The 23,683-nt window shown below is 34.5% G+C and overlaps 1 protein-coding gene across 9 annotated transcripts in view; it reads right to left on the bottom strand.

The window, feature by feature from the left end:
- Kdm6a (lysine (K)-specific demethylase 6A) overlaps positions 1–23,683 on the bottom strand; it is a 119,075-nt gene that overhangs the window by 55,245 nt on the left and 40,147 nt on the right. For all 9 annotated transcript variants that reach the window (XM_006527594.4, XM_006527595.4, XM_006527596.4 and 6 more), the window contains exons 4-6: positions 15,907–15,956; positions 7,696–7,754; positions 1,815–1,935 (exon numbers count right to left, since the gene is read on the bottom strand). In XM_006527594.4, the coding sequence (XP_006527657.1) occupies positions 1,815–1,935; positions 7,696–7,754; positions 15,907–15,956 (230 nt within the window). The remainder of the gene's footprint in view (positions 1–1,814; positions 1,936–7,695; positions 7,755–15,906; positions 15,957–23,683) is intronic.

Here is a 23,683-nt window from a genome sequence, read left to right as displayed (position 1 = left end):
TTCCATAATAGACAATGAATATATGACTTAGAGAAGGCTTCAAAAATGAGTATCAGTGCAAGGGAAATTAATCAAATTAAAAACTTTGTCATTGTGAAAAAGAAAAATATATCAAGAGCTCTTAAAATCACCCATGTTTATAGAAATGAAATAAATATCGGATACTATTTATCATTTTAAACAAATGACCAAAAGCCCTTCCTAAAAAGAAGTCTGCCCTTAATTGGAGCATTTTTGGTAAGAACCTTTACCTTAACCCTGACTATACAGGAATGTTTTGGTTGAGTATAAAGGGCAGCAGAAATATTTTCAGTTAGCTTGGAAATACTATACCTCCTAATCAAAAGGAAATCTTAATAATGTTGCTTTCTTGCAGAGATTTTTATCCATACAGTTACTAAGGTTATTATTGTACTAATATTCAGGCATAGCTACATTCTATAATTTGGGACACAATTACCACCCCAATAAATACACCAAATAAAGTTTGTTAAACCACTACCAACCCTTTTGAAACTTGAGAGATGCTTTAACAGTATCGTGAACTGCTCAAGTAAGTTTATTTTGTGTAATAAAACAAAGAAACTGATAGCTAATGAAAACTGGCTACCCAGGAGGAAATTTTAAAATACATAAGGTAACATATCTAATTAGCCGTTGGCATACCACAGCATATTTTAAAAATAACAGTAAGCTGGGGAAAACTTAAATTCCAGGTATTATATTACATTCTTCATGCTACTTAAGATATGCTGGAATCTATTCCTCTACTGTACTTACCATCATCTACTGTGGTCTACATTTTTTACAATCTATTTGTCTTAATGTTCTTAGGTGGCTAACTCTCATCAGAATGTTTCCTTATAAAGTCATGAATGGTTCGAGAGGAAACAGTGTTTGCATAATTTTCTACTTTAAAAATCTAGAACAATTAGAAACACTCATGGAAAGAAACACCCATTGTAAGAAAAAACAAAGCTTCACATTTCAAATTATAGCCCAATGTGAAGTCATTCTTTATCTCATTCTCTTCCCTTATCACAATCTTAGGAATCATAATAGTATGCAACAAAACTTAGCAAACATTATAGTCACTAACTTCATAAAACTATAAGTGTGTCCCTAGAACTTATAATCTTTTCAGATTCTTTATTTTTGTCATGCAGAGAAGTGCAGTTTTAACAAAAATTCTAGTACTAATGGCAACGACAGTAGAAGCAACTCAGTATAAAATGAAAAATTGGGAGAAATATTGAATGGCCACAAAAAGGAAGATATTTAACAAACAACAAACTATCTTTCACTTACAATATTTATATACACAAACCAGAAGTCCAAATGCCTTGTAAATACTGTTTTTATTATTTAAATGCAAGACATGCCCTGCTGGTTGAAGTGGATAAATATATATAGTCATACACTTAAAAAAATAAAAACAAAACAAAACAAAAACAAAAACAAAAAACGTTTGATGGCCAGGTCACACGTACAACATTAAGTAGCTCTATGGTGGCCAATCACTTTTTCAGAGAATTTCTCAGATGCTCCAATATCCTTTCCTGACAGATTTCAGCAAAACTTAAAATAAAAGTTTAATGGTGTAATTGGTTACCACATGGCTTTCTCTTTCAAAACTACTTTGTATTTGAAACCAAATTTTTCTTCAAGTTCATAATTGATGAATAGTTTCTTCATCTAAATAAATTTTTTTTGAAAGTGCCAATCTAAGTTTCAACATTTCTCAATGCGCTAATATTTAGCAACAACAATCACAGAAATAGGACATTGTATCTTGAAAAAACTCAACAACCTACCTTTAAACTAGACTCATAGTCTGTGTTCACTTTGAACATAAGCCCAAGTCGTAAATGAATTTCCTTGGCTCGACAAAAGCTGGGATCGACATAAAGCACCTCCTGAAATGCTTTAATAGCCCTGAAAGAATATAGACATAAGATAGCTTAACTTTTTAACACATGCACACATTTCTGCTTGGTAGTACAGTAAAACTCGTTTTATGTAATGCTATTTTTAAATGTCAGATTTATAAAAAAGAAATAATAATGTAAATAATTGTTACTTAAAAACGGAAAGGAACACTTAAGCATTTTATATATTAAATGCAAATGTTCTAGTCTATGCCATAAAATAAGTCTTTTTAAAACTTTGTAATTTGTTTTTCCATGTTTTCGTGTGCAACCCACTGCACTCTATCTTTTATACTGCATTAGTGAGGAGTCAGTTTTCATTTCTAAAGTAATATCCAGCAACCACATTATTTATATAGAAAAAGATCATTCTTACTTGGAAACTACAGAAATCCAGACATTCACGTGGATCTATTTCTAAGTTTATTTTAGTTAAGTTTCCTTGGTCTGTCCATCTCTTTCCCTCAAACTCTCATTGGATATTTATTTATTTTTAAAAAAAGAAAAAAGTTTGATTCAAGTAGAACAAACTCAGGGAAGAAAATCTTTTACTGAATGGACTCTTATGCTGTTATTGTTTCTAACTTGATCATGTTAGTGTAGCCAATGCTTAAAAGGCATATTAAACAATGACCAAATGTTTTGAATGTTTAAAGTTATAAAGGTACTGGCATGAGGATGTAGTCAGATAGTAGAGTGCTTACTTAGCATGCAAGAAGCCCTAAGTTGAAACCTTAGTACCCAAGTATGGTGATTCACAGCTGTAAATCCAGTACTCAAAAGGTAGAAAGGAAGAAAGATAAGGAGACTGGGGTCAGCCTGGGCTACTGAGACCCTGTTTACAAATAAAAATGTTGCAAATATTTGTAATTTAATAGCAGGACACAGTAAAATAACAAAAAATAATATACTGAAATCATATTAGGTAGTTTTTAAAACCTTCTATTGTTTAAAAACCTCTATCAAATATAATATATATTATTTGCAAAGATTTTTAAGAGCTAACACTAGTATTATAAACATTAACGGTGAGTATTTTGAATCTTAGATTTTCCAAAATAAAAGCTAATTGTTTATGCAAAATATTATGCCATAAAATACTTCATGTGTTTTAGTAGTTTTATTCTGAAGGATCATACTTAGGCTAGTCTAAAAATGACTACTTATATATGTGCTTATTTATAATATTAAAGACTTCTACCAGGTAGTTTATTTGGCAGGAAGAACATAGGTTCAGCATCAGACCTATATTCCTGCTTATGACAGTACTTGACTTTCTTCCTTAAGAAATAGGCATCTATGTGTTAGATGATATTTAAGTGGGTCTGAGGAATGTATAATACGAGAGAAAGGTGAAAGGGCTAACAGAAAAAAATAGGGATAAGATAAAATTCATATTCAAAACTGTTTCAAAATCAATGCAAGCTCAATGAGAGGAAGATTGTATATCTGTGGGTAGAGGCATCAAGGTTAGAAAGTAGGACTGAGAATTCTGCGGAAAGAGCAGTATGCAAAATGTTCAGAAGCTTCTAGGGTAGTTCGAATGTTTACATCTTCAGTCAAGTGATGGTTGTATTAATGTTTATTGTTTTACAATAGCATGCTGCAATACATATTTATGATCTACACCTTTTAAGGTGTGCTAGCAAAAATTATGAACAAGAACTAGAGATGTATGTAGGGGAGTTAAGAGAGTGCTTACCCAGCATTGGTGAAGCCTTGGGTTCCAGCCCCAAGGGCACTGAACAAACAAGAGGTGCCTGAGAAGGTTGACTAATCTCAGCACTGAGGAAGTAGGGGCAGGATAAATAGAAATTCAAGGTCAGCCCTTGCTACCTAGCCAGTGAGCTCAAGGCCAATCTGGGATACAAGAGACACAGTCTAAAAAAATATAAAAATCAAGACTAATGCTTCATAATGTCCTTATAATATGAGTCAGAAAAACTGCTAAGCAATGTTCATATGTGCCCATAAAAACCCAGGCAAGTCTGAGGCACAGATATGAAACAAAAGTGGAATTGCAGAAAAGAAGTTAGCAAAGAAAAAAGGTAAAACAAATAGTTTATGAGGAAAAAAAAAAAGATTACATGATATCAGTAACAACCACTTGCAAAAGTATTTCTTGTCTAAATTAAAATTCTAGGTTTTTTTCCCCTAAATGTAGTATCTGTGATGTGAGCCTTCAGTACAGACATCTCTTCCACTTGATTCACAACATTACATACGTACAAACATAGCTTTATTTTAAACATGATCCCTATGAGTAGGCAATTAGCCTAGATTCAGAAATACTATAAACACATTAGGCTCGGTGTATATTCATTCTTTAAGGTCTAAAAGTGCGAAAGACAAACACATGTGCACACACATGCACAGCCTCAGGTGCACGCATGCGCACACGCACACACACAAACACACACAACCTTTGGTGCTATAATGTTATAGAAACAACTTTCAGAAACTCATTACTAGATTACCGATAAAAATTCCTTAAAAGATTTTGTATTTTGGCTTACACTTACTTCCTCAAACAGGTAGTTTGTATGACACTAATAACTTAATAATCATATCTCTTTGTTACATTTAACAAATATACTCTCAGTTGGCTGTTACTGTTCATCTTCAGCTTACCTCAAAGGTGAAGTGGCTTACCTCAAAAATTTCTGTCTGCAAATATTGGTATTCTTGACTTCACTGCTTCTTTAAACTATATTCTCCTGATCTAGAATATCTTCATTTTTTAGCTTCCTTCTAAATCCACTATTATAGTCAAACCTCACCATGCAAATTCAGTGTCAACTATTTGTTACTTAGTATTAAATACAGTGATAAGGTTGAATCTATAATCCAATCATTTTATTTTCTATCTATGATGTATTGTCCTCATTTTTCTAAGTTTTGATTTATTCGGGTCTGCATCATTCTTTTCTCTCTAAATCATTAGCATCAGCAAAATAACCAATTAGCAGATGTCAATCGATACCATCACTTAAAGGTAACAGATAGGGTTATTTGTCGAGAAGGAAGAACTCTACAGTCTAATCTCTTTATTGATCAAAACTCCTCACCTAATATACAATACATTTATTTAACCAAGTTTGTATTTCTATCTAAACTTTTGCTGTTTTTTTTTTTTTCACGTGACACTTCAGTTTCCACATCTCAGGAAAATAGAACTGGGGGTTGGGGGGATAGGAATACCACTAAAGACTACATTTAAATTTTGGTTATTATCTTACTACATTCCTATCTCTCAAAAATACATGGAAGCAGAATATGGTCTCTGTAGTATAGAGTAGACATCGCTAATAAATATTTTATCCTGACAGAATTTTAAAGCATGATGAATAGCTACTAAAAACTGTATAAAATACTTTGACAACGCAATGCTTAGAAGTTTCAGTTTTCAAATAGGCAAAGAATAATGCTCCACTGGAAAAAAAACTTTTAAAGGAACATATTGCTGTGTCTAGTACTGTTGCTAATTTTTTTGATAGTCTAGAAACAACTTTTTATATCACCAGATTATTTATATAGAATTTCTGGTTTAAGAATTGCTACATTTAATCATAAGTTCAAAAAAAAATTATATGGCTGGAGAGATGGCTCAGTAGTTAAGATCACTGATTGCTCTTCCAGAGGTCCTAAGTTCAATTCTCAGCAACCACATGGTGGTTCAAAACCATTTGCAATGCGATCTGATGCTCTATTCTGATGTGTCTGAAGAGAAGTGACAGTGCACTCACATACATTAAATAAATAAACAGACAAACAAATAAATCTATCTTTTAAAAGGTTATATGAACCTAACTCCTCAATAGCACTAATTCTAAAAACACACATCACTAAATATGCTTTAAAATAATGGTGACCTTTAAACAGATTTCTACAAAATCATAGAAAGAAAGAAAGAAAGAAAGAAAGAAAGAAAGAAAGAAAGAAAGAAAGAGAGAAAGAGAGAAAGAGAGAAAGAGAGAGAGAGAGAGAGGGAGGGAGGGAGGGAGGGAGGGAGGGAGGGAGAGAGAGAGAGAGAGAGAGAGAGAGAGAGAAGAAATAGTGGTGACCAAGAGCAAAAACAAAGGACATTTATTTAAAGTTAAATCCTGTATTATCCTTTTATCACTCAGTTTCATTTCTGAGGTAAAATGAATAATGTAGAAATCATACATAAATGAAGAATCAAAAATAAACAAACTTAACATGGTCACAAATTTATTAAATAACTTTGAACTTCAGTACTAATTTTGTTCTTACCTTCAATATAGAAGGAAGGTCATAAGTAGTTATGTGAAACCTGGCTAGTCTGAGAAACAAATACCCACTCTTAAACTGTAGAGTTCCTTGCTTCCTCCCTTTCCTACATTATTTCCAATCGATCATAAAGATTTACCAATGTGCCAAAGAGAACCCTTACAAATACAAACTCAAAATCTGCTGCCTATGCTATGTGATGGTCTGCACCTGTGATGTCACCACTTGGGAAGCTAAGGCAGGAAGACTGCTGTGAGTTTAAACATAGTCTGCATTACACATGATATCATTACATGATAATTTGCCATTAAAAAAAAAAACAGTAACAAACAAACAGGAAAGAAAGGCTGGATGCCTTTAATCTCCACAGAGGCAGAGGAGCAGAGGCAGGCAGACAGACTTGGTGAGTTCCAGGCAAGCCACGGTTGAACAGTTAGTTGCACCTACTAATTTTAAAACGCAGTACAACAGAAAAAAAAAAAAAAGGTATGCTTGGAGATTAACCTTGCGTCTAACACCAACAATTACATAATATCAAGCTAAATATATATAACACATCCTTGTTTCTCCACCTAAAATATTAAAAAGAAAAGCATAAATCACCTCTAAGACTATTTCTCTAGTTCTAAACATTTACAATTTTTAATTCCACAAATTGGATCCTTCTTAAAATATAATAGACTTAAAAATCCTTGGTTTCAAATATATAATGAATACTAAAGAAAGAATGGTGTGGTGGCTCAAATGAGAATGACTTCCATAGGCTCATAGATTTGAATGTTTGGTCAACAGTTCATAGGACTGTTGGGGAGGGTTGGGCGAGGCCTTGTAAGTATGCCTCCCACCGGTGGATCAGGATGTAAGTTCTTAGCAACTGCTCTAGTACTGTGCCTGCCTGCGTGCTACTCCTTTCTTAACTATGATGATAATAGACTCACTCTCTGAAACTATTAAGACTCCAATAAACTCTTCTATAAATTGACTTGGTCATCCTATCTTATTACAGCATAAAAAACCAACTAAGACACAAATATAATTCAGGGTGGATTGATGTAAAGGAAGGTATGGTGATGTGAAGCCAGCACTGTGAAGGTAGAAACAGGAAGATCACCTTGATCATATTGGCATGATCTTCTTAGTAAATTTTGGGCTAGCCAGGACTACACAGTTTAATCATACTTATTCTTCAGTTCAAATAACCTAGGAGCCAGTCATCAATAATTAATGGAGAAATTCTAAGATAGATAGATAGTCACTATTTAATTCTCTTTTACTAGAAATCTTAAATCATAAACAATTTTTTTAAAAAGTCTAAATAATTTAAGATGGGTCAATACTTCTGAATCTTATCAACTCAACAGATGATTGCAAACTGAAGGTTTACTTACAATAACATATTTTATATTAACACACACATACAATCAAACAAAAAAATGTAAATAAAAGCCAAAGAAACTAAAACAAGCTATTTATTGGACCAATTAAAGTTAACTATCTGTATGCCATGTTAACTTACCACTGAAATGCATTGTAATGGAAGTAGACCAAACCAAGACCATATAAAAAGGCAGCATTCTATAAAGGAAGGAAAGAGAGACTTTTAAGGAACGTGTTTATATGAAGTGTATAGTATGTTGTTGATGTAAAATAAAGTACTCAACAATGTTTTACATTCTTAAAATCCCTATCATGTCTTACAATATATTTAAAATACATTTTTTAAACACCAAAATGACAGTTATGAGTAAGCAGATGGTATGGAATTCAATCAACTTGGCGATATACTCTGGTTTCTATTTAGTATGTTCTGGGGAGAAAAAAACTAGCGGAATTCAATCAGCAAACTTAAACATATTTTTTTTCCTGAAGAAAGAAAATGCTGTGATTATGCCATCTTATTTTCTCCTATTGGCACATGTACCTATGCTTTCTGTACCTCCCACCTCTCATTCCCCAAGATCCCAAGATATAATAAATATGTGTGCTCAAACATTTGTCTTTTTTTTTTTTGGGGGGGGGGGGTTCTCAAGACAGGGTTTCTCTGTGTAGCCCTGGCTGTCCTGGAACTCACTCTGTAGACCAGGCTGGCGTCGAACTCAGAAATCCTCCTGCCTCTGCCTCCAGAGTGCTGGGATTAAAGGCATGCGCCACCACACCTGGCTAAATTTGTCCTTTTTACAAATTCAATATGGTCAAGTGTGGTGGTACATGTCATCTAGTACATGGGAAACTGATGAAGGAGTAATGCTTCTAATTCAAGAATTTATCTTGAATAAAAACAAGTTCATATCTCCATAAAACTAAAAGAAACCAAACAACAACAAAAACCTAAAGGCTAGTTTCTATTTAGAGGTAGGTAAGATGAAGATAAAATGAGTTATAATAAATGTAGTCCTTGTTTTTGAAACTACAAAAGGAATATTCACTAATGGCTAAGCCCCTAAATATAATTCAGTAAGTGTTGTTTTGACAGATAATTCTTTTTTTAAATGGTAAAATTCATTGTAGACTTTTCTTATGCATTTTTTTGTGAATTTTAAGCTTTTCCTTCAGTGGTACTGAACATAAAATTAAAAAGCTGTATTTTCCAAGTAGTATAAACTTAACTAAAGGTATCAGTGCTAGTTAGTAGCTTATGTGGTCAGTTAACCTAGCTAAACACTTGTAAGAAAGTGAAGAGGTCAGGATACGAAGGGAGGCCATTAATGGATGCTTTATGGAGCTGATTGTAGCTGTTGGAACTAGGACTCAATCTTGTTGGGGATCTCTGGCAACAGTGTAGAACATTCCTCCAAGTCATCTTGCTCTAGGTATAAGGGAACCAGGGCACATAGGCCACAATAGTTATCAAACATTGACTATGATGTTTTGCACATGATTTTTTAATAATAAAATTTTTGCTAGGACTTTACTGTACTTTCTTTTGAATTCTATGTGACTTCTAAAAACATTGAAAAACATTTAAGCACATTGTAAAATCTAATAATGTGGTAATTTACTTTCATTATATCCTCATTAACCCCAATTTTCTAAGTGAGAACATTATATGTAACTAAGGGATTCACAAAATTGAAGAGTTAAGAAGGTCTCAACATCCATTTTGAAAATTGATATTTAATTTTCTTTAATTTAGTTAGAACTGTTTTTTAATCAAAATCATTCATTTCCTATTCCATCCTCTGAAAGAATCTGAACAATACTGATGAGATTGTGCAAAACTGACTGAACTAAAATGTATTTCTCCAACTCTCAAATAAAAAATGTAATATATGACATAGCAGAAAAGGTACTCCAAACACAAGAGAAATTGAGTCATGAAATATATCACCTATAAAGTCAAGACTTGAAAAACAACTACTTTCTCTGAAGAAGGAAATACAGATTGAATCACAACAAACAACTCTGTGTGTGTGTGTGGGGGGGGGGGGGAGGTTTACTGAAGTACATTTCTACTTCTAGAACACATCTTACATTCTCCCAATTTCTTTACTTTATTCTCTCTCTCCCTCCCTTCCTCCCTCTTAAACATTTTCCCATTCTCGCAACACTATGAAACAATTTAAATATATACTATAAAAATCCATTTAAATACTACTACCTTCCATGTGAAGCTTTGCTGATTGATCTACATCAAATTAGAGGCAATATCTCTAACCTCTTAATTTGACCTTAGCACAATGTATCTTGATAGCACTGTTTAATAAGAACTTAAGTTTTGTGCAGAATGGTAATATTTTATAAGACAACCTCATGAGGCAGACAGTTTCACTTATAACAAAAAAGAGCTGAGGCTTAGAGAAACTAAGCAAATGCTCAAGGAGTTGGATAAATACTACACAGCAGATACAGGGTTTGACTAGATCAGCCACCAAAGCTCACATTTTTCTGTTTGTGTACTTATTGAACTTTAACAAACAAAAATGACACAGAGAGGAATGTGAGCCAGGCAGAAGCAAGAGGATTACTGTCAATGTCAAGGCTAGCCTGGTCTACACAGCAAGTTTCCAGAGAGAAGGACTAACACACAGTAAAACCTTGTCTCAAGAAAAACAAAACAAATTTAAAAAAGAGAAAGAGAACTAATTAAACATATGTACTTCCTACATTCCCTCCAATATAGCAGATGCTAGACATTCACTAAATCCATCCCTGAATACATATCCAAAGGACTCTAAGTCAACATATCATAGAGCAGTTCCTAATGCTGCAACCCTTTAATGCACTACATGTTAGAGTGAAGCCCAAAGGTAAAATTATCTGTTGCTACTTTATAACTAATTTTGCTACAGTTCTGAATCATTTTGTCAGTATGTGTTTTCTGATGGTCTTAAGCAACCTTTGTGAAAGACTATTCAACCCCCAAAGGAGTCACAACCCACAGGTTGAGAACTGCTCCCATGAATATAGTTGCACATCTATCTTTATTCCTGTACTATTCATAGTAGCCAAGAGATGGAACCAGCCTAGCTGCCCATCAAGAGATGAATGGATAATGCGGTTCATATGCACAATGTTAGTTAATTCAGCTCTAAAGAAAAATGAAGTCATGATATTTACATGAAAATGGACAGAACTGGAAATCGTTGTATTAAGCAAAATTATTTCTGCTCAGAAACACAATTGTTCCATGTTTTCAGCCTGATAATGGTGGCACACACCTTTAATCCCAGCAGAGGCAGGCAAATCTCTGTGAGTTTAGGACTACAGAGCAAGTTCTAGGTCAGCCAGGGATACACAGAGAAACTGTGTATGCATGTGTGTGTGCACGTGTGCGTGTGTATTGGGGATAGGGTTACATGCTTTCTCTCATATGAACAGCAATGGTAGTTTAAAACCATACATACAGGTATACTTTTTAATTTAAATTTGTGATGAGAAAGTAATAGTAACAGTTACTAAAAAAAGTTAGTTTCTCCTTTTGTTTTTGTAAATGTTTCCTTTCCTTTGTGAGTCAAAAGTCAACAGAGTGCAGAAGAGATTAAGTGCAGGCTAGAGTTGTATGAAAATGATTTTAAATTGAAAACATCTCAACAATCAGCAGTTCTCGCCCCTCTTCCTCCAGCACAGACATAAACAAACATACAGTACTATTTCACTTCTACAGAATCTCCAGGCTTGAAAATGGCAAGACATTTTGATTAGACAAGATGGTTATCAGGGATTCATGTGTCCATTAGCATAAAAAAATAGGGAGTAAAAAAAATACACACACACACACACACATATATATACCAATAATAACTTTGGTTTCTAAGGGAGGGAAGGAAAGATAAATCAACAGACTAGAGGATGAAAATATTTTTCAGGCAATGAAAATTCGTCATGTGCTAACATAATGGCAGAGATAAGTTAGCTACACATTTTCCTAAGGCAATGGAATGTACTACACAGAGTGAACCCCAATATATACTCTAGGAGCTTGGCATGAAAATGATATATAAAATGTTAAGTTTACAGAATGCAACAAATATACCACTATTAGTAACAAAGGTGATATAGAACCCTGTCCTCCAAGCATAGCATAGTCACTGTGGTCCTGATATCCAGCAGATATGTGATCATTTGCATAAGACCTTCTCAAGACTGGGACCATTGGCATTCTTCTGTGGAAAGAGTAGAAAGTTCACAAGGCTCAGGAAGTCCCACAAATACATAAAAAATAACCACTGCTAGGGAAAGACTACTTTCTGGTAGTACAGTTGCCCTATGATGCCCATGCTCCTGAAGTAACTCCTCACACTCAAGCTCCTGAAAGTCTTCCAATTAAACCATGGTGGACTTGGGTGGAATTGTTTTCTTTAGTCTGTAGTTGCCCTCTTTCCCCCAATCTGAGATGGATAGAAATAGACTTCCTAGGAAAAATCTCACAAAAGCAAGTTATACATGTACAGAGGTGGGGGTAGGTGTTTGTTTTACGTGATGTAAAAAATAAAGTACAACAGAGCCTTCTATATTTTTCGATTAAGGCTTTAAAACATCATCACCTCTTAGTTGATAATATATAAACTTATATTTCTATTTATTCACATGCTCGTCAAACTAACTCTCAAATGCAGCATAAATTTCTGCTTTTCCCCTGAACCCATCCTACCATTAACTGATTGGCAAGGCCTCAACTCTGTTTCCCACAGGGTGAGAAAGTGGGGTAACAAACAGAACCATGCTGAAAAAAGAATTGCTACCTAATAACAAGCACTAACCTATAGAAAACAAAACAAACGGACATCATAAATGGGCATGATGGTCTTGAATACATTAGAATTTTAAGACAATGCAAGTTTTACAGACCACAGAGTACAGAATACTTTCAATTTACTATGATATGAGGATTGATTGACAGGAAAAATATTAGACCTTTATCCTAGAAGCATACAGCAATAAGTAGGACTAATGAAAAAAGCCCTGTTTCCCAAGTGAGGTAGTGAGAAAGTGAGGTAACAGAAAAGAATGCTGGGGCAATGAATTAATTCAAGTCTCTAAAACTTTTCATCAGACATGCTCTAAATCAAAAGCAGTTTGAGACAGTAAAGTTCTCTTATTGGTGGTTGTCTTTTTTGTTTTCTTCGGCAGTACTGGGGATTGAACTTGGGGCTTCATAAATACCAGCTAAGCACTATACCACTGAGCTGCCACACCAACCCCAGACAATTTTAGGGTCAAATGAGTCTGACTGTCAGTCAAAACCAAGCATTTTATATGCCAGTAATCATCTTTGAAAACAATTGCATTTTATGCTGAGAAGCAACTGAAAAATAAATTCATGTCAAACTATGAAACTGGCACTAAAAGCTGCTTATACTAAAAAGCACTGACTCCTTAGGAATTGCTTCCTAAAGTGAAGAAGCAAAACAAGATTTGCAGGAGAAGAAGTTAAACTGCACTTGTTTATAAATGATGTGGTTCTAAGTTCAGAATAACCTAAAGACTTTTTAAGAATATTAGAACTGGTAAATGAATTCAGTGAGATTGTAGAACATGGCAACTTGGGCTGGGGAGGTGGCTCAACGATTTAAAGCACTGACTGCTCTTCCAGAGGTCCTGAGTTCAATTCCCAGCAACCACATGGTGGCACACAACCACCTGTAATGGAAACAGATGCCCTCTTCTGGTGTGTCTGAAGACAGCAACAATGTATTCATGTACATAAAATAAATAAAATGTTTAAGAAAAAAAGAAAGAAAGAAAGAACACACACAAGTGAGATGCAGTACTGACAGGCTGGTTTGTTTAAAAAAAAAAGAATATGGCAACTTGTTATTATGAAAATAAATCCTATATTCTAAGACACTGGAACTTTGTCTCCAGTTAATAACATACCTTGAAGTAACTTAAGACAGCTATCTTACTCTATATTCCACCTGTTTAAACTATAAGAGAACTAGTAAACAACCAACCTTACTTGCCATGGATTTCCCTTTGAACAACATGAGCTAATACAAATAGCTGCAATTTTAAACTTTATATTGTTTCATGCTCCTGACCCAAAGAGACATGTGTAGGTATGTGTGCTGTGGTAGTCATTTGTTAAAAAGCAGCAAATAGGTTAATATGCAACCTTATAAAACAAATATCCACCAAAAATGTTAGAAGCAGCATAGGAATATTGTTTGTTATCTGGGACCATTGTAATTAGTAATATTTCATTCCCTGTTAGTTCTGTAAAGTATCCGTCATGTCTTCTTCTCCATGTGATGCTTTCTATGCTGTTCACTTAATACAGAGCAAAACCCCCTTGTTCGGATCTCAGTATCTCTCTCCCTCCCCATCTCATACAAGAGAGTATGTTAAGGCAAACAGATTCAGACTCATATAACAGATAAAAAGAGACACTGGAAGACAGAGGGAGAAAGAAGTAGAGAATTTGTATCTGGGCTAGCTTTTAATAAAATTACTTCAAGGGGAAGTGCTTTAATATCTTTGCTTTAATGAAACACTAATGCATTTTAGTACTCTAAGGCTATTACTAACATGTTCAAAACAACACAGTGTAATGCAAAAATACCAACATATAAAAAGCAGGGCTATTTTAAAACAGTGATGACAAAAACTGTTAAGAAAGAGTGAGGGACCAGGGAGATGGCTCAGTGGGTAAGTGTATTTGCTGTACAATTATGAAGACCTGAGTTCAAATTCCCAGTATCCCTGTAAAAAGCTAGTTATATCCAAAAATGCTTGTAACTGCAGCACTAGTGTGCAGAAACAAGCAGCTCCTAGGAGCTTATTTACTAGCTAGGCTAGCTGAAATGGTAAGCTCCGGGTTCAATGAGACATTCCATTACAAGAGTGTTGGGGAGCAATAAGGAAGGCATCTGACATCTTACTCTGGCCCCTGCATGGATGTGCACAGACATTTGTAAGCTACATGATACATGCCACACACCACACCACACCGGTACACACCGACTGACTAGGGGTATGGGGGATATAATGAAAAGAATCTTATATTCATGATAAGCTACAAAAAATATATCTGGGAAGAAATTTAACTATACAAATAAAAGACATTCCCAATGAAAATTACAAAACATTGATGAAAGAATCTGATGACACCAGAAGATGGAAAGATGTTTCATCTTTGTGGACTGCAATAATAATGTCAAATGTCCAAATTACCCAAGGTGACATGTCTTCAAAATAACAATGAGATAGAAACAGAAAATGTAAACTCATGGAAGTATAAAAGACCACCCCTTCCAAATAATATGGAAAGTTAATAACAAAGGTGAGGTCTAGCTGACTTCAAATTATGCTCAGAAGATAAGGATTAGCAATGTACACAGAAAAAAGTAAGAGATCCTAAGAATAAATCCATGCAATTGAGAAGCAACTGACTACTTACGAAGAACCAAGAGTATTAACGAAGAAAGGGCAACCTCATTAACACATTGATTCTGGTAAACTATGCAAGGGATTAAAATTGGACTATTATCTCCAACCTTGTAAAAAAACTTAACTCAAAATTAAACAGAAATAAATTTGAGACCTGAAACTATGAAGCTACTAGGAAAAATAAAAGTCAGGAGAAACAATGTCATTAGTATAGGCAATGACTTCAGAAATAATGCACAGGAAAATAAAGTCCAGAAAAGGCAAATAGGTTTTCATAAAACTAAAAAGCTTTTTCAAAGGAACGGAATCAATCAGTAAAAGTGACAATACAAGCCAGGTGGCGGTGGTGTACATCTTTAATCTCACTTAGCACTGGGGAAGCAAGAGCAGCAAAGACCTCTGAATTCAAGGCCAGCCTGGTCTACAGAATAAGTTCCATGACAGCCAGAGCTACACTAATGATAAATATCAAGAATATATAGTGACTTCAAAATTCTTAGCCGGGAAACAAATACATAAACAAAGGGGTGAAATGTAACCCAGTTGTGAGGTGCTTGTCTACCAAGTATAAGTCCCTGGGTTCAATCCCCAGCACCACACAAACCATTAACCCAAGCCCTTGCTAGCTGAAAGCTGTTTGGCTGTGTTTGATTTTTCAATTATTTCACATGCGATCAGATCATCTCTGGTCAATAAAATGTCAACAATCTAATTCTTTTTAATAAAATACAAAGTAGTTAAATAGAAAATAACAAAATGATATTGATTTCCGTCTTCAAATCTCTTTCTTGTAGAAGTAACATTAAAAAAAAGTGAGCTCTAATCTTTATTTTTTATAACCAACAATAAATGTGCCAACAAAAACAAATAAGAAATAAGCATGAAAATGTGTACCAACCTTCCAGTAATCAGACTGTAAACTGTAGTACCTCTGGTATGCAGATAATGCTAAAAGAAGGAGAATAATTATAAGTCACAATTATGTTTCACCTTAGGAAAGTCTTAAGAAGCATTACTATAGTAGGTATTTATAAGCACTCGCCTTTGCTGTGATTTTTTTTTTTTTTGCAGTGATTTCTCACTTGAATTTATATGATAACGAAAGCAGGATAAAAGCTTGATATATTTGCCTTCATTTTGTCTATCTTTCCTACTTTGGATCACCCATTTAACTCTATAAGCACACATCCAGGAATCTGTCTAAAAAAATTGTGATATGTAACCCATCTCCCAAACCTACCCTCTCCATGCCCAACCTCCTCAAGGCACAAAGATAAGAAATAACTAAAGCACAGTAACTGTCATCATTCACATTCTGTTCTAAAGCCCAGAAAAGCTTTGTTCTAAACCTAGAGTCACCCTGGATTTTTAGAAGAAGAGAGACTCTTATCCAAATCATTTTATGAGATTACCACCAAGGTAGGAACAATTCTCAGTGTTTCTTAGGCAATGTGATCAAAAACAGATGCATAAATTCTCCAACAAAAGCAGGCCATGGTCAGACTAAACAAGCTATTTGTACATGCTCAGAGGTTCTAGTTGTACTTTACAATTCTTAAAACATGGAGAGTTAAGAATTACCAGCTATCTAAAGAAAGTATCCAAGCAACAAGAAATGTGTGTGTGTGGGGGGGGGGGACATTTAAAAGAAATGAAAAATAAATGATAAAAATGAGATAAAGATCATCCAAAGAAGGGGAAAGACTCTTTAAAGATAGGAAATGTTGCTTTAATGAGGGAGGAAGAGAATTCTATATAAACAGATAGGATGCTCTAGAAAAATAAAATTTGGAAAACTATTACAGAATAATGCAATAGGATATAATGAAGTTTAAGAGACCTCTCAAAAATGAACAACAAACAAACAAACAAACCAGAAGTCATTTACTAAAGGGCTAGCATATTAGTAACACTAGTCCAAAAAGAAAGACCAGTAGCAAAGGATAAATTTAACCAATAATTCTGCAATGGGCACTTGAAAAACTTGCCTTTGCTAAAGCACCAACTCTTCAATTCACAAGCAATCAATAAGATGAAAAGACTAAAATATCTGTCATTTTGTCCTTTACTTTGTCTCATATTCTGCTTCAACCTACTTAACCTAACATTATCTCATTCCTGTCAAAGCTAAAGGCAAACAAGTTATTTTCCAAAACCTCCAGTTGCCTTAGATTTAAAAAGCCAAAACTTTCCAGGAAAGATATTCCCCCTCTCAATTAAAGCAATTATCCATGAAGATGAGGCTACATCCTTGCTAAACTAATCATGTTGTAGATAGCAGATTGGTTTCCTCAGGGAATTACAATGTATTAACAATTTATCCCACCACCTTGTAGAACCAGAGCTGAGACAAAGAACCATACCTTAACCAGGACTGCTTAATTATGTTTCCTCTTGCCCTCTAGTGCAACCTTAGCTTCATGTCAGAAAGACAGACCTATGAAACCACTAAACTCCTTTACCTGTTTTTCACACCATGGCTACAAAGGTCTCCTTTCCACTCTTCATCATTATTCATCTCTGGTAACTAATGGATTAAGACCTAGCCTAGCCTGTTGGGGTTCTAAGAGCTTTGACTTCTACTCTTAAGAATCCGAGTTAAAATTTCAGAAAATTCCAAGAAAGCTATAGGGTTACTAAACTAAAAAGGCCTACAACAGATGTTTAGTCTAGAAGCAAGATGATGCAACGTTTTCAAACTTCTAAAGAAAAGTTAACTCCAACAATATATTAAGATACCCACATTCTTAGCTCAGGAGAATAAAAGTATCTTTCCTATATGCAACAACGCAACCAAAATTAATTTCCAGCGTTGGGTATGAGGAGAGACCCTTCCCCTCATAATCATGAGCTTGTAAAATCAGAAACTGAAACTACAGGACTTTGATTACTGGTCACAAGAAGATCTGTGTTCATCTCTCGACCTGGGTAGAGATTACTATCTAGGAAGAGGCTTTCTGGTAAAGCACAAGGATATATAGCAGTATGCCCTCCCTTAAGAGTACGGATAAACGTACCTGTTCATCACCTGGACAAGAAAACACCCCAAGAAGTCTGGCTATTCCTAAAACTTTAAAAATAATAAACCCTATCTAAATGTAGGAGGCACAATGGACTCTGGACATTGGACTCTCTTTTATTCAGTGACAATGTTTTCCTTCTCAATGGTCCCTTTGGCTGCTGCCCACTCCCGTCCCTTGAAAATAATAAACTATATCTTCTATACTATACTCGAGTGTCTTGTCTGGATTCTTCTGAAAAAGATCTCAAGGCCTAGGAGTCATGGGGAGGCCAGAAAGAAATCAAGTAATAACAGAGTGTTTCCTGAAGAAAATACTGGCAAATGATTCTCTAAGAGCATAATACATACCAACAAAGAGAATATAATTCATTAAAAACCAGGAGGCAGAAATAAAATGAGTATTTTAAAACATCCAAGGTAAAGTGAAATCCCAGGATAACAACTATACACAGTCTAAGGACAGAGGCCTATCCTTAGTTTCTACTGCCATTTATAACTTCTTTCTCAATTTGAGACCTGAAGATCCACATAAACCTAGACCAGATTCTCATCTAGAACCATATTTTTATTAACTGTGTACAGTCTGATAAACTCTTTGTGTCACCTCTATAATACTACAAAATGGACAGGATGCAGCACCCCCTCACAGACAAGTGTTAATTACTCTGTTCTGATTTACTTTTTAAAATCATCTACCTGCTCCTTACATTCCAGAGTTTCTAGAATTTGGCTGTTAAATCTTGCCCAACATCCTAACTAGGAGTACTAGTATTACCAAGATTGACAAATGCCCTACCCCATTCTCTTCCTTAAAAAGGGTTCTTGTAGGGTCTGGAGATGGTTCAGTGAGAGCAGATTATTCTTTCAAAAGTCACAGGTTCAATTCCAAAAACCCATATAGAGAGTGGGTCTGTAACTACAGTTCAAAAGGATCAGATGCCTTCTTCTGGCCTCTCTAGGCATCAAACATGCATGTGGTACATAGACATACGTGTAGGCAAACTCCCATACACCTAAAGAGAGGGGAGGGGTACACTCATAAACTGCTAAGTAACCAGAAGCTAGACCATGAATCAGAAACTCTTGTTTAGTTTTACATCTGCTAAGAACCTACTACTATGATTGTAAATAAAAGGTACTTTTTGTATATAGCTAAATGTGTTTATTCTCATGTTTGAGACAAGCTTCAAACTCGCAAATCCTCTTGCCTCAGCCTCTAAATGTTGTACTTCTAATATATGTCATGAGACTTGGCATTTTGCTCAATTTTTCCAAATTAGACAATATATTATGAGAAAAAAATTAATAGTGGTTCTAAGAAAATGAAAAAGAAAACTAAGAAAACACTGAAATTTCGGGACATAGAGTACACCCATGGAAAAAAAAGTGGAGGAAACCTAGGATGCACCAGTACTGTTCCACTTCTTAACCTGTGTAACAATTAAGTGTCATTTCTAATATTCAATAAACAGTAGATATATTCTTTAGATATTCTTTTATGTCTATGCGGCTAAATATTTGAATCCAATATGGAAAATAATTGCTTCTAGAGCTTTCTATACAATGCTTCCAAACTAGAATGCGATATAGAAGAAAGTTTTTAAGTTTTTTTTTTTTTAAAAAAAAAAACTTTATTTTTAAACATAGTACTAAAGTAAAGGGGTGTAGCTCAATGGTACATACTTATCTAGAATGAAGAAAGCTTGGGTCTAGTTCTTAGAACAGTTAGGGGGAAGTAAGTCAAAACACATAGCTTAACAATTTTTTCATTTGATATTAGTCTTTCTTTTCCAATAAATATTTCACTAACCAACATTAAATTGGAATTTTAAAAATTTAAATACAGAAATTAAACTGTGTTAAGTTTTCAGTGTTTAAAAATTCACTTTCAAAATTAGGAATTCTTGAAGAAATCCTAATACCATCCAAATTAAATGACACTCAGTTACAAGAAACATGCTGTTATTGATGTTTAGTAGAAACATGGCATCTATACAACAATGTTATGAATTACTAAATAAATATGAAACATCAAATTCAAAGTCAGAGTTGATACTCTAAATTGCAGGTAGTTAAAAATGAAATTTTTTACATCTCTCTATTCAATTACATACTTTCTTAGTAACTATACTTTATTAGGTATTCTATTTTATTTACCTCCATTGGCATCTTATTTTAAGATACTAATAAATTTTGTGTTTCTTAAACCAGATAAATCAGTGAGACCCTATAAAGGCTACAAGTACCTACCACCTGGGTCCTACAAGCAGTCCTCAATCTTTATCTATTAAAAAAAAGTTCTTAGTTTACTGTCACTAGGTATTTCTAAGAATAGAGAATATATATATATTTAAAAAAACCCTTCATTTCAATATCCTTATGTTTCAAATCAGTATCAGAATGACTCTAACAAGTGCATCAAAACACTTATTTTTTTCTAGCCAAACTTACTAGCAATTATTAGAAAATAGATCTTTTGTTCTTACACTGTATTTATATACTATGTTTATAGTATAAGATACTCACAACGGAGTATTGTCATTTAATCAAAGATAGCATGCTCAGACTGACAGAAGACTTCTACAAAGTACAAAATCTTGGTATACAACCCATCCTAACCATTTCTGTCTAAGAATTAAAACATGCCAAACCTACTTTGCCACAATATTATAGATAAGGGGTTAGAGGGTGGAGGGAGTAAGGAGAGAAAGAAGGCAATTACTTGAAGGAAGTAGTAAAAAGAGACAAATCTATCACTGGTTAAAAATTTTTATGGAGTTATACACTTGGAAAAACTTCCACCTCAACATGAAATGTGAATCAGTTAATTTTAAGGTTTTAACTTTCTCATACTAACATTAGGAATGATTATTACAATCCAACTATATTGTACTTTTTAAAAATTGCCTTCCAAGGCAACCTTTTAAATAATTTCAACCTTTTTAATAATTGGCCAAAGCTATATAATAATGGCTTCATTTTTCCCTCAATGCAATACTAGTTTCATTCTCCAGTTTCCATAGGTCGCAATTCTAAATTAAATTCCTTACTAAATGAAGGCTACACTCCCTTCCATAGCAATCTAATGTACATCAATGGGTTTCAGCTTTACTACAATTTCCTATCTACTACTCTTTTTAGGATAAATTCCTAAAAGTAAAAATGTTGAGGTTTGGTCTGTTGCTAACTAGTGTAATGCTAAATAGTGGCCCTCAAGGTCTGGTTGCCTCAGGGATAAGAGAATCCTCATGTGCATCAAGTGATGCTATGCATACCTTGCTCCATAATTTAAAACTATTGGTTGAAAAAAGATGCCTATAGCCTATAACTGGGCAGAAGAGAGGTAGACGGAATTTCATTTCCTGGGCTTGGGGTCTAAGGAGGAACAAGAGGGGGAAAAGAGAGAAGGTGAAAGGAAAAGAAGTCACTGTGGAGTAGGTGAATCATGAAAACATGGCCATGAGTGATGGCCAGCTGGAGTTAAGAGCAACCCAGATGAATATGGCAAATGATATCTAGGGGTTATTTACAGAGAAGTAGGCAGAATATCTTAGAAAGTAGATATCTGCCCAGCTCTAGTGCTTTAAAGGCTTATTATAAATATAAAAGATTTTTTTTTTTTGTCTTTTATCTGGGAACTGAATGATCAAAGGCAGGGTAGAAACTTGCAACTAAGGTTAAATAATTACTAAGACATATTAGCGACCAATGTGGGGTGTCATGCATAAATGAATTATCCTTAATATAAATATAAAGGATGAATTAATAAGGCGGCTATATGTCTTTAGCTTATGCTATTTCCCAATATCCACACAGAAGAAATAGATTTATCCAAAACTGCAGCTCAATAGCTTAGCAGTTAAATGATTTACTATTACCTCCTATGCTAATCTGGCTACCTCTCAGCCCCATCCCATGATATTGCATATTATTATTGATCTGGTTCTTCAGACCCATTCTTCATGGCTCCAATTCCTCCATCATGCCACTGATTTCTTTTTCTTCCTCTCTCTTTCTCTTTCCTTTGTTGGCAGATGTCCTACCCTACTCCCTATTCTGCCCAGCCATTGGGTGACTAGCAATTGTTGTCAAGGCAGTGAATAAATGGTAAGAACTGTTTATATAAACTTGAGACACGAGTTTCTTGGTCTACCCATTACATTGCTGTGGCTCGATTGAAACAAGATAGGAGGGCAAAGAAATCAGCATTTGAATAATCTATAGGTACCGTTGACATAGCATACAAAACAAAACATTATGCCTACAATAAAATAACCAAATAAAAGGCAGAATGTGTATGTGTGTACTTTTAATCAACAGTAAAATAACCATAGCATATCATTTACTAAACAAATACAGTAAAATCACAACCAAACATGTTCATAAAACAGGTTCTACAGTTTACCATGGCAAGTATAATGGTGGTTATGTTGTTGTTGTCTGTTGTTGTTATTTCTTAAAGAAATTAAACTCATGGCTATCCTGAGTTCAAAGAATGTTTTAAAAAGAAAACAATAAATCCATGTATATAATTGAGAATCATTCTCAAAGGCAGAAAGTCCCCTACAAATGGGTACTTGGAGCACTGTACTCTGAGATTTACATGTTTACTGTATGGTTCATTTTAACTTATATGTTTTATAATGTTTCCTAAAAATAAGTATTTAACTGAGGTAAACAGTTTTCTTTTTTTGTGCCAGTTACAAAGAAAAGAGTAAACCTGAGGAAAGAAATGTCTTTATAATTGGTGGTAGTGCTTTGAGTGTGGGTGGGTATGCTGCAGAGGGAAGTATTATACCTAACATTTGGCTCTTCTTTTAGAGATATAAAAAAAAAATTGTAAGAATGGAGGGGGGGAATAACTAGTTTCTGATTATTAACAGAACTCCACAAAGGTCAAAAAAGGCATTAGATGCCCTGAAACAGACTGCTATTAGCTACCATTTGAGTACTGGGTACAGAACTCATATAATAACAGTAATAACAGTCACTCTTAACCACTGGGCCATCTCTCTAGCCCTAGCTTGTATTTAAAGAGAAAATTATTTATAGGGAGAAAGTGCCCCTCAAACTCTCAAGGAGAACTCATATAGAAGTAATTAGTTTGAAATATGATATACCCATTCTCTTCTTCCTGTTAAAAATTATTCTGTCTACTAGACAGCCAATTAATCTAATCTAATGGTAAGTGGGTATTTACAGTAAACTTTTTTCAGTAAATTAAATCTTTAGATATCCTCTTCTCCCATATTACTTACTATTACTTCCACCAGATAAATTGTCAGGACACTAACTACTATTTGCCTACATCCCACATTCCAAAACATAAAAGGAAATTTCCAAATGCCCCTTGATTCTTTGTTATCTTCACAGACCAACTTTTTTCTGTTTTGTTTTGTTTTGTTGGTTTTTCGAGACAGGGTTTCTCTGTATAGCCCTGGCTGTCCTGGAACTCACTTTGTAGACCAGGCTGGCGTCGAACTCAGAAATCCGCCTGCCTCTGCCTCCCAAGTGCTGGGATTAAAGGTGTGCACCACCACACCCGGCTACAGACCAACTTTTTATTTGTTGTTTACTTATTTGTATTGTAAGACAAAAATCTCAACTCTGTAGCCCAGTCTGGTCTGGAAGATACTACACTAGCCTCACTCTT

Source organism: Mus musculus, chromosome X (genome assembly GCF_000001635.26).
Source record: "Mus musculus strain C57BL/6J chromosome X, GRCm38.p6 C57BL/6J".
NCBI classification, from domain to species: domain Eukaryota; kingdom Metazoa; phylum Chordata; class Mammalia; order Rodentia; family Muridae; genus Mus; species Mus musculus.
Note: the sequence above shows the minus strand (reverse complement) of the source record. Positions and strands in the feature narration are given on the sequence as shown.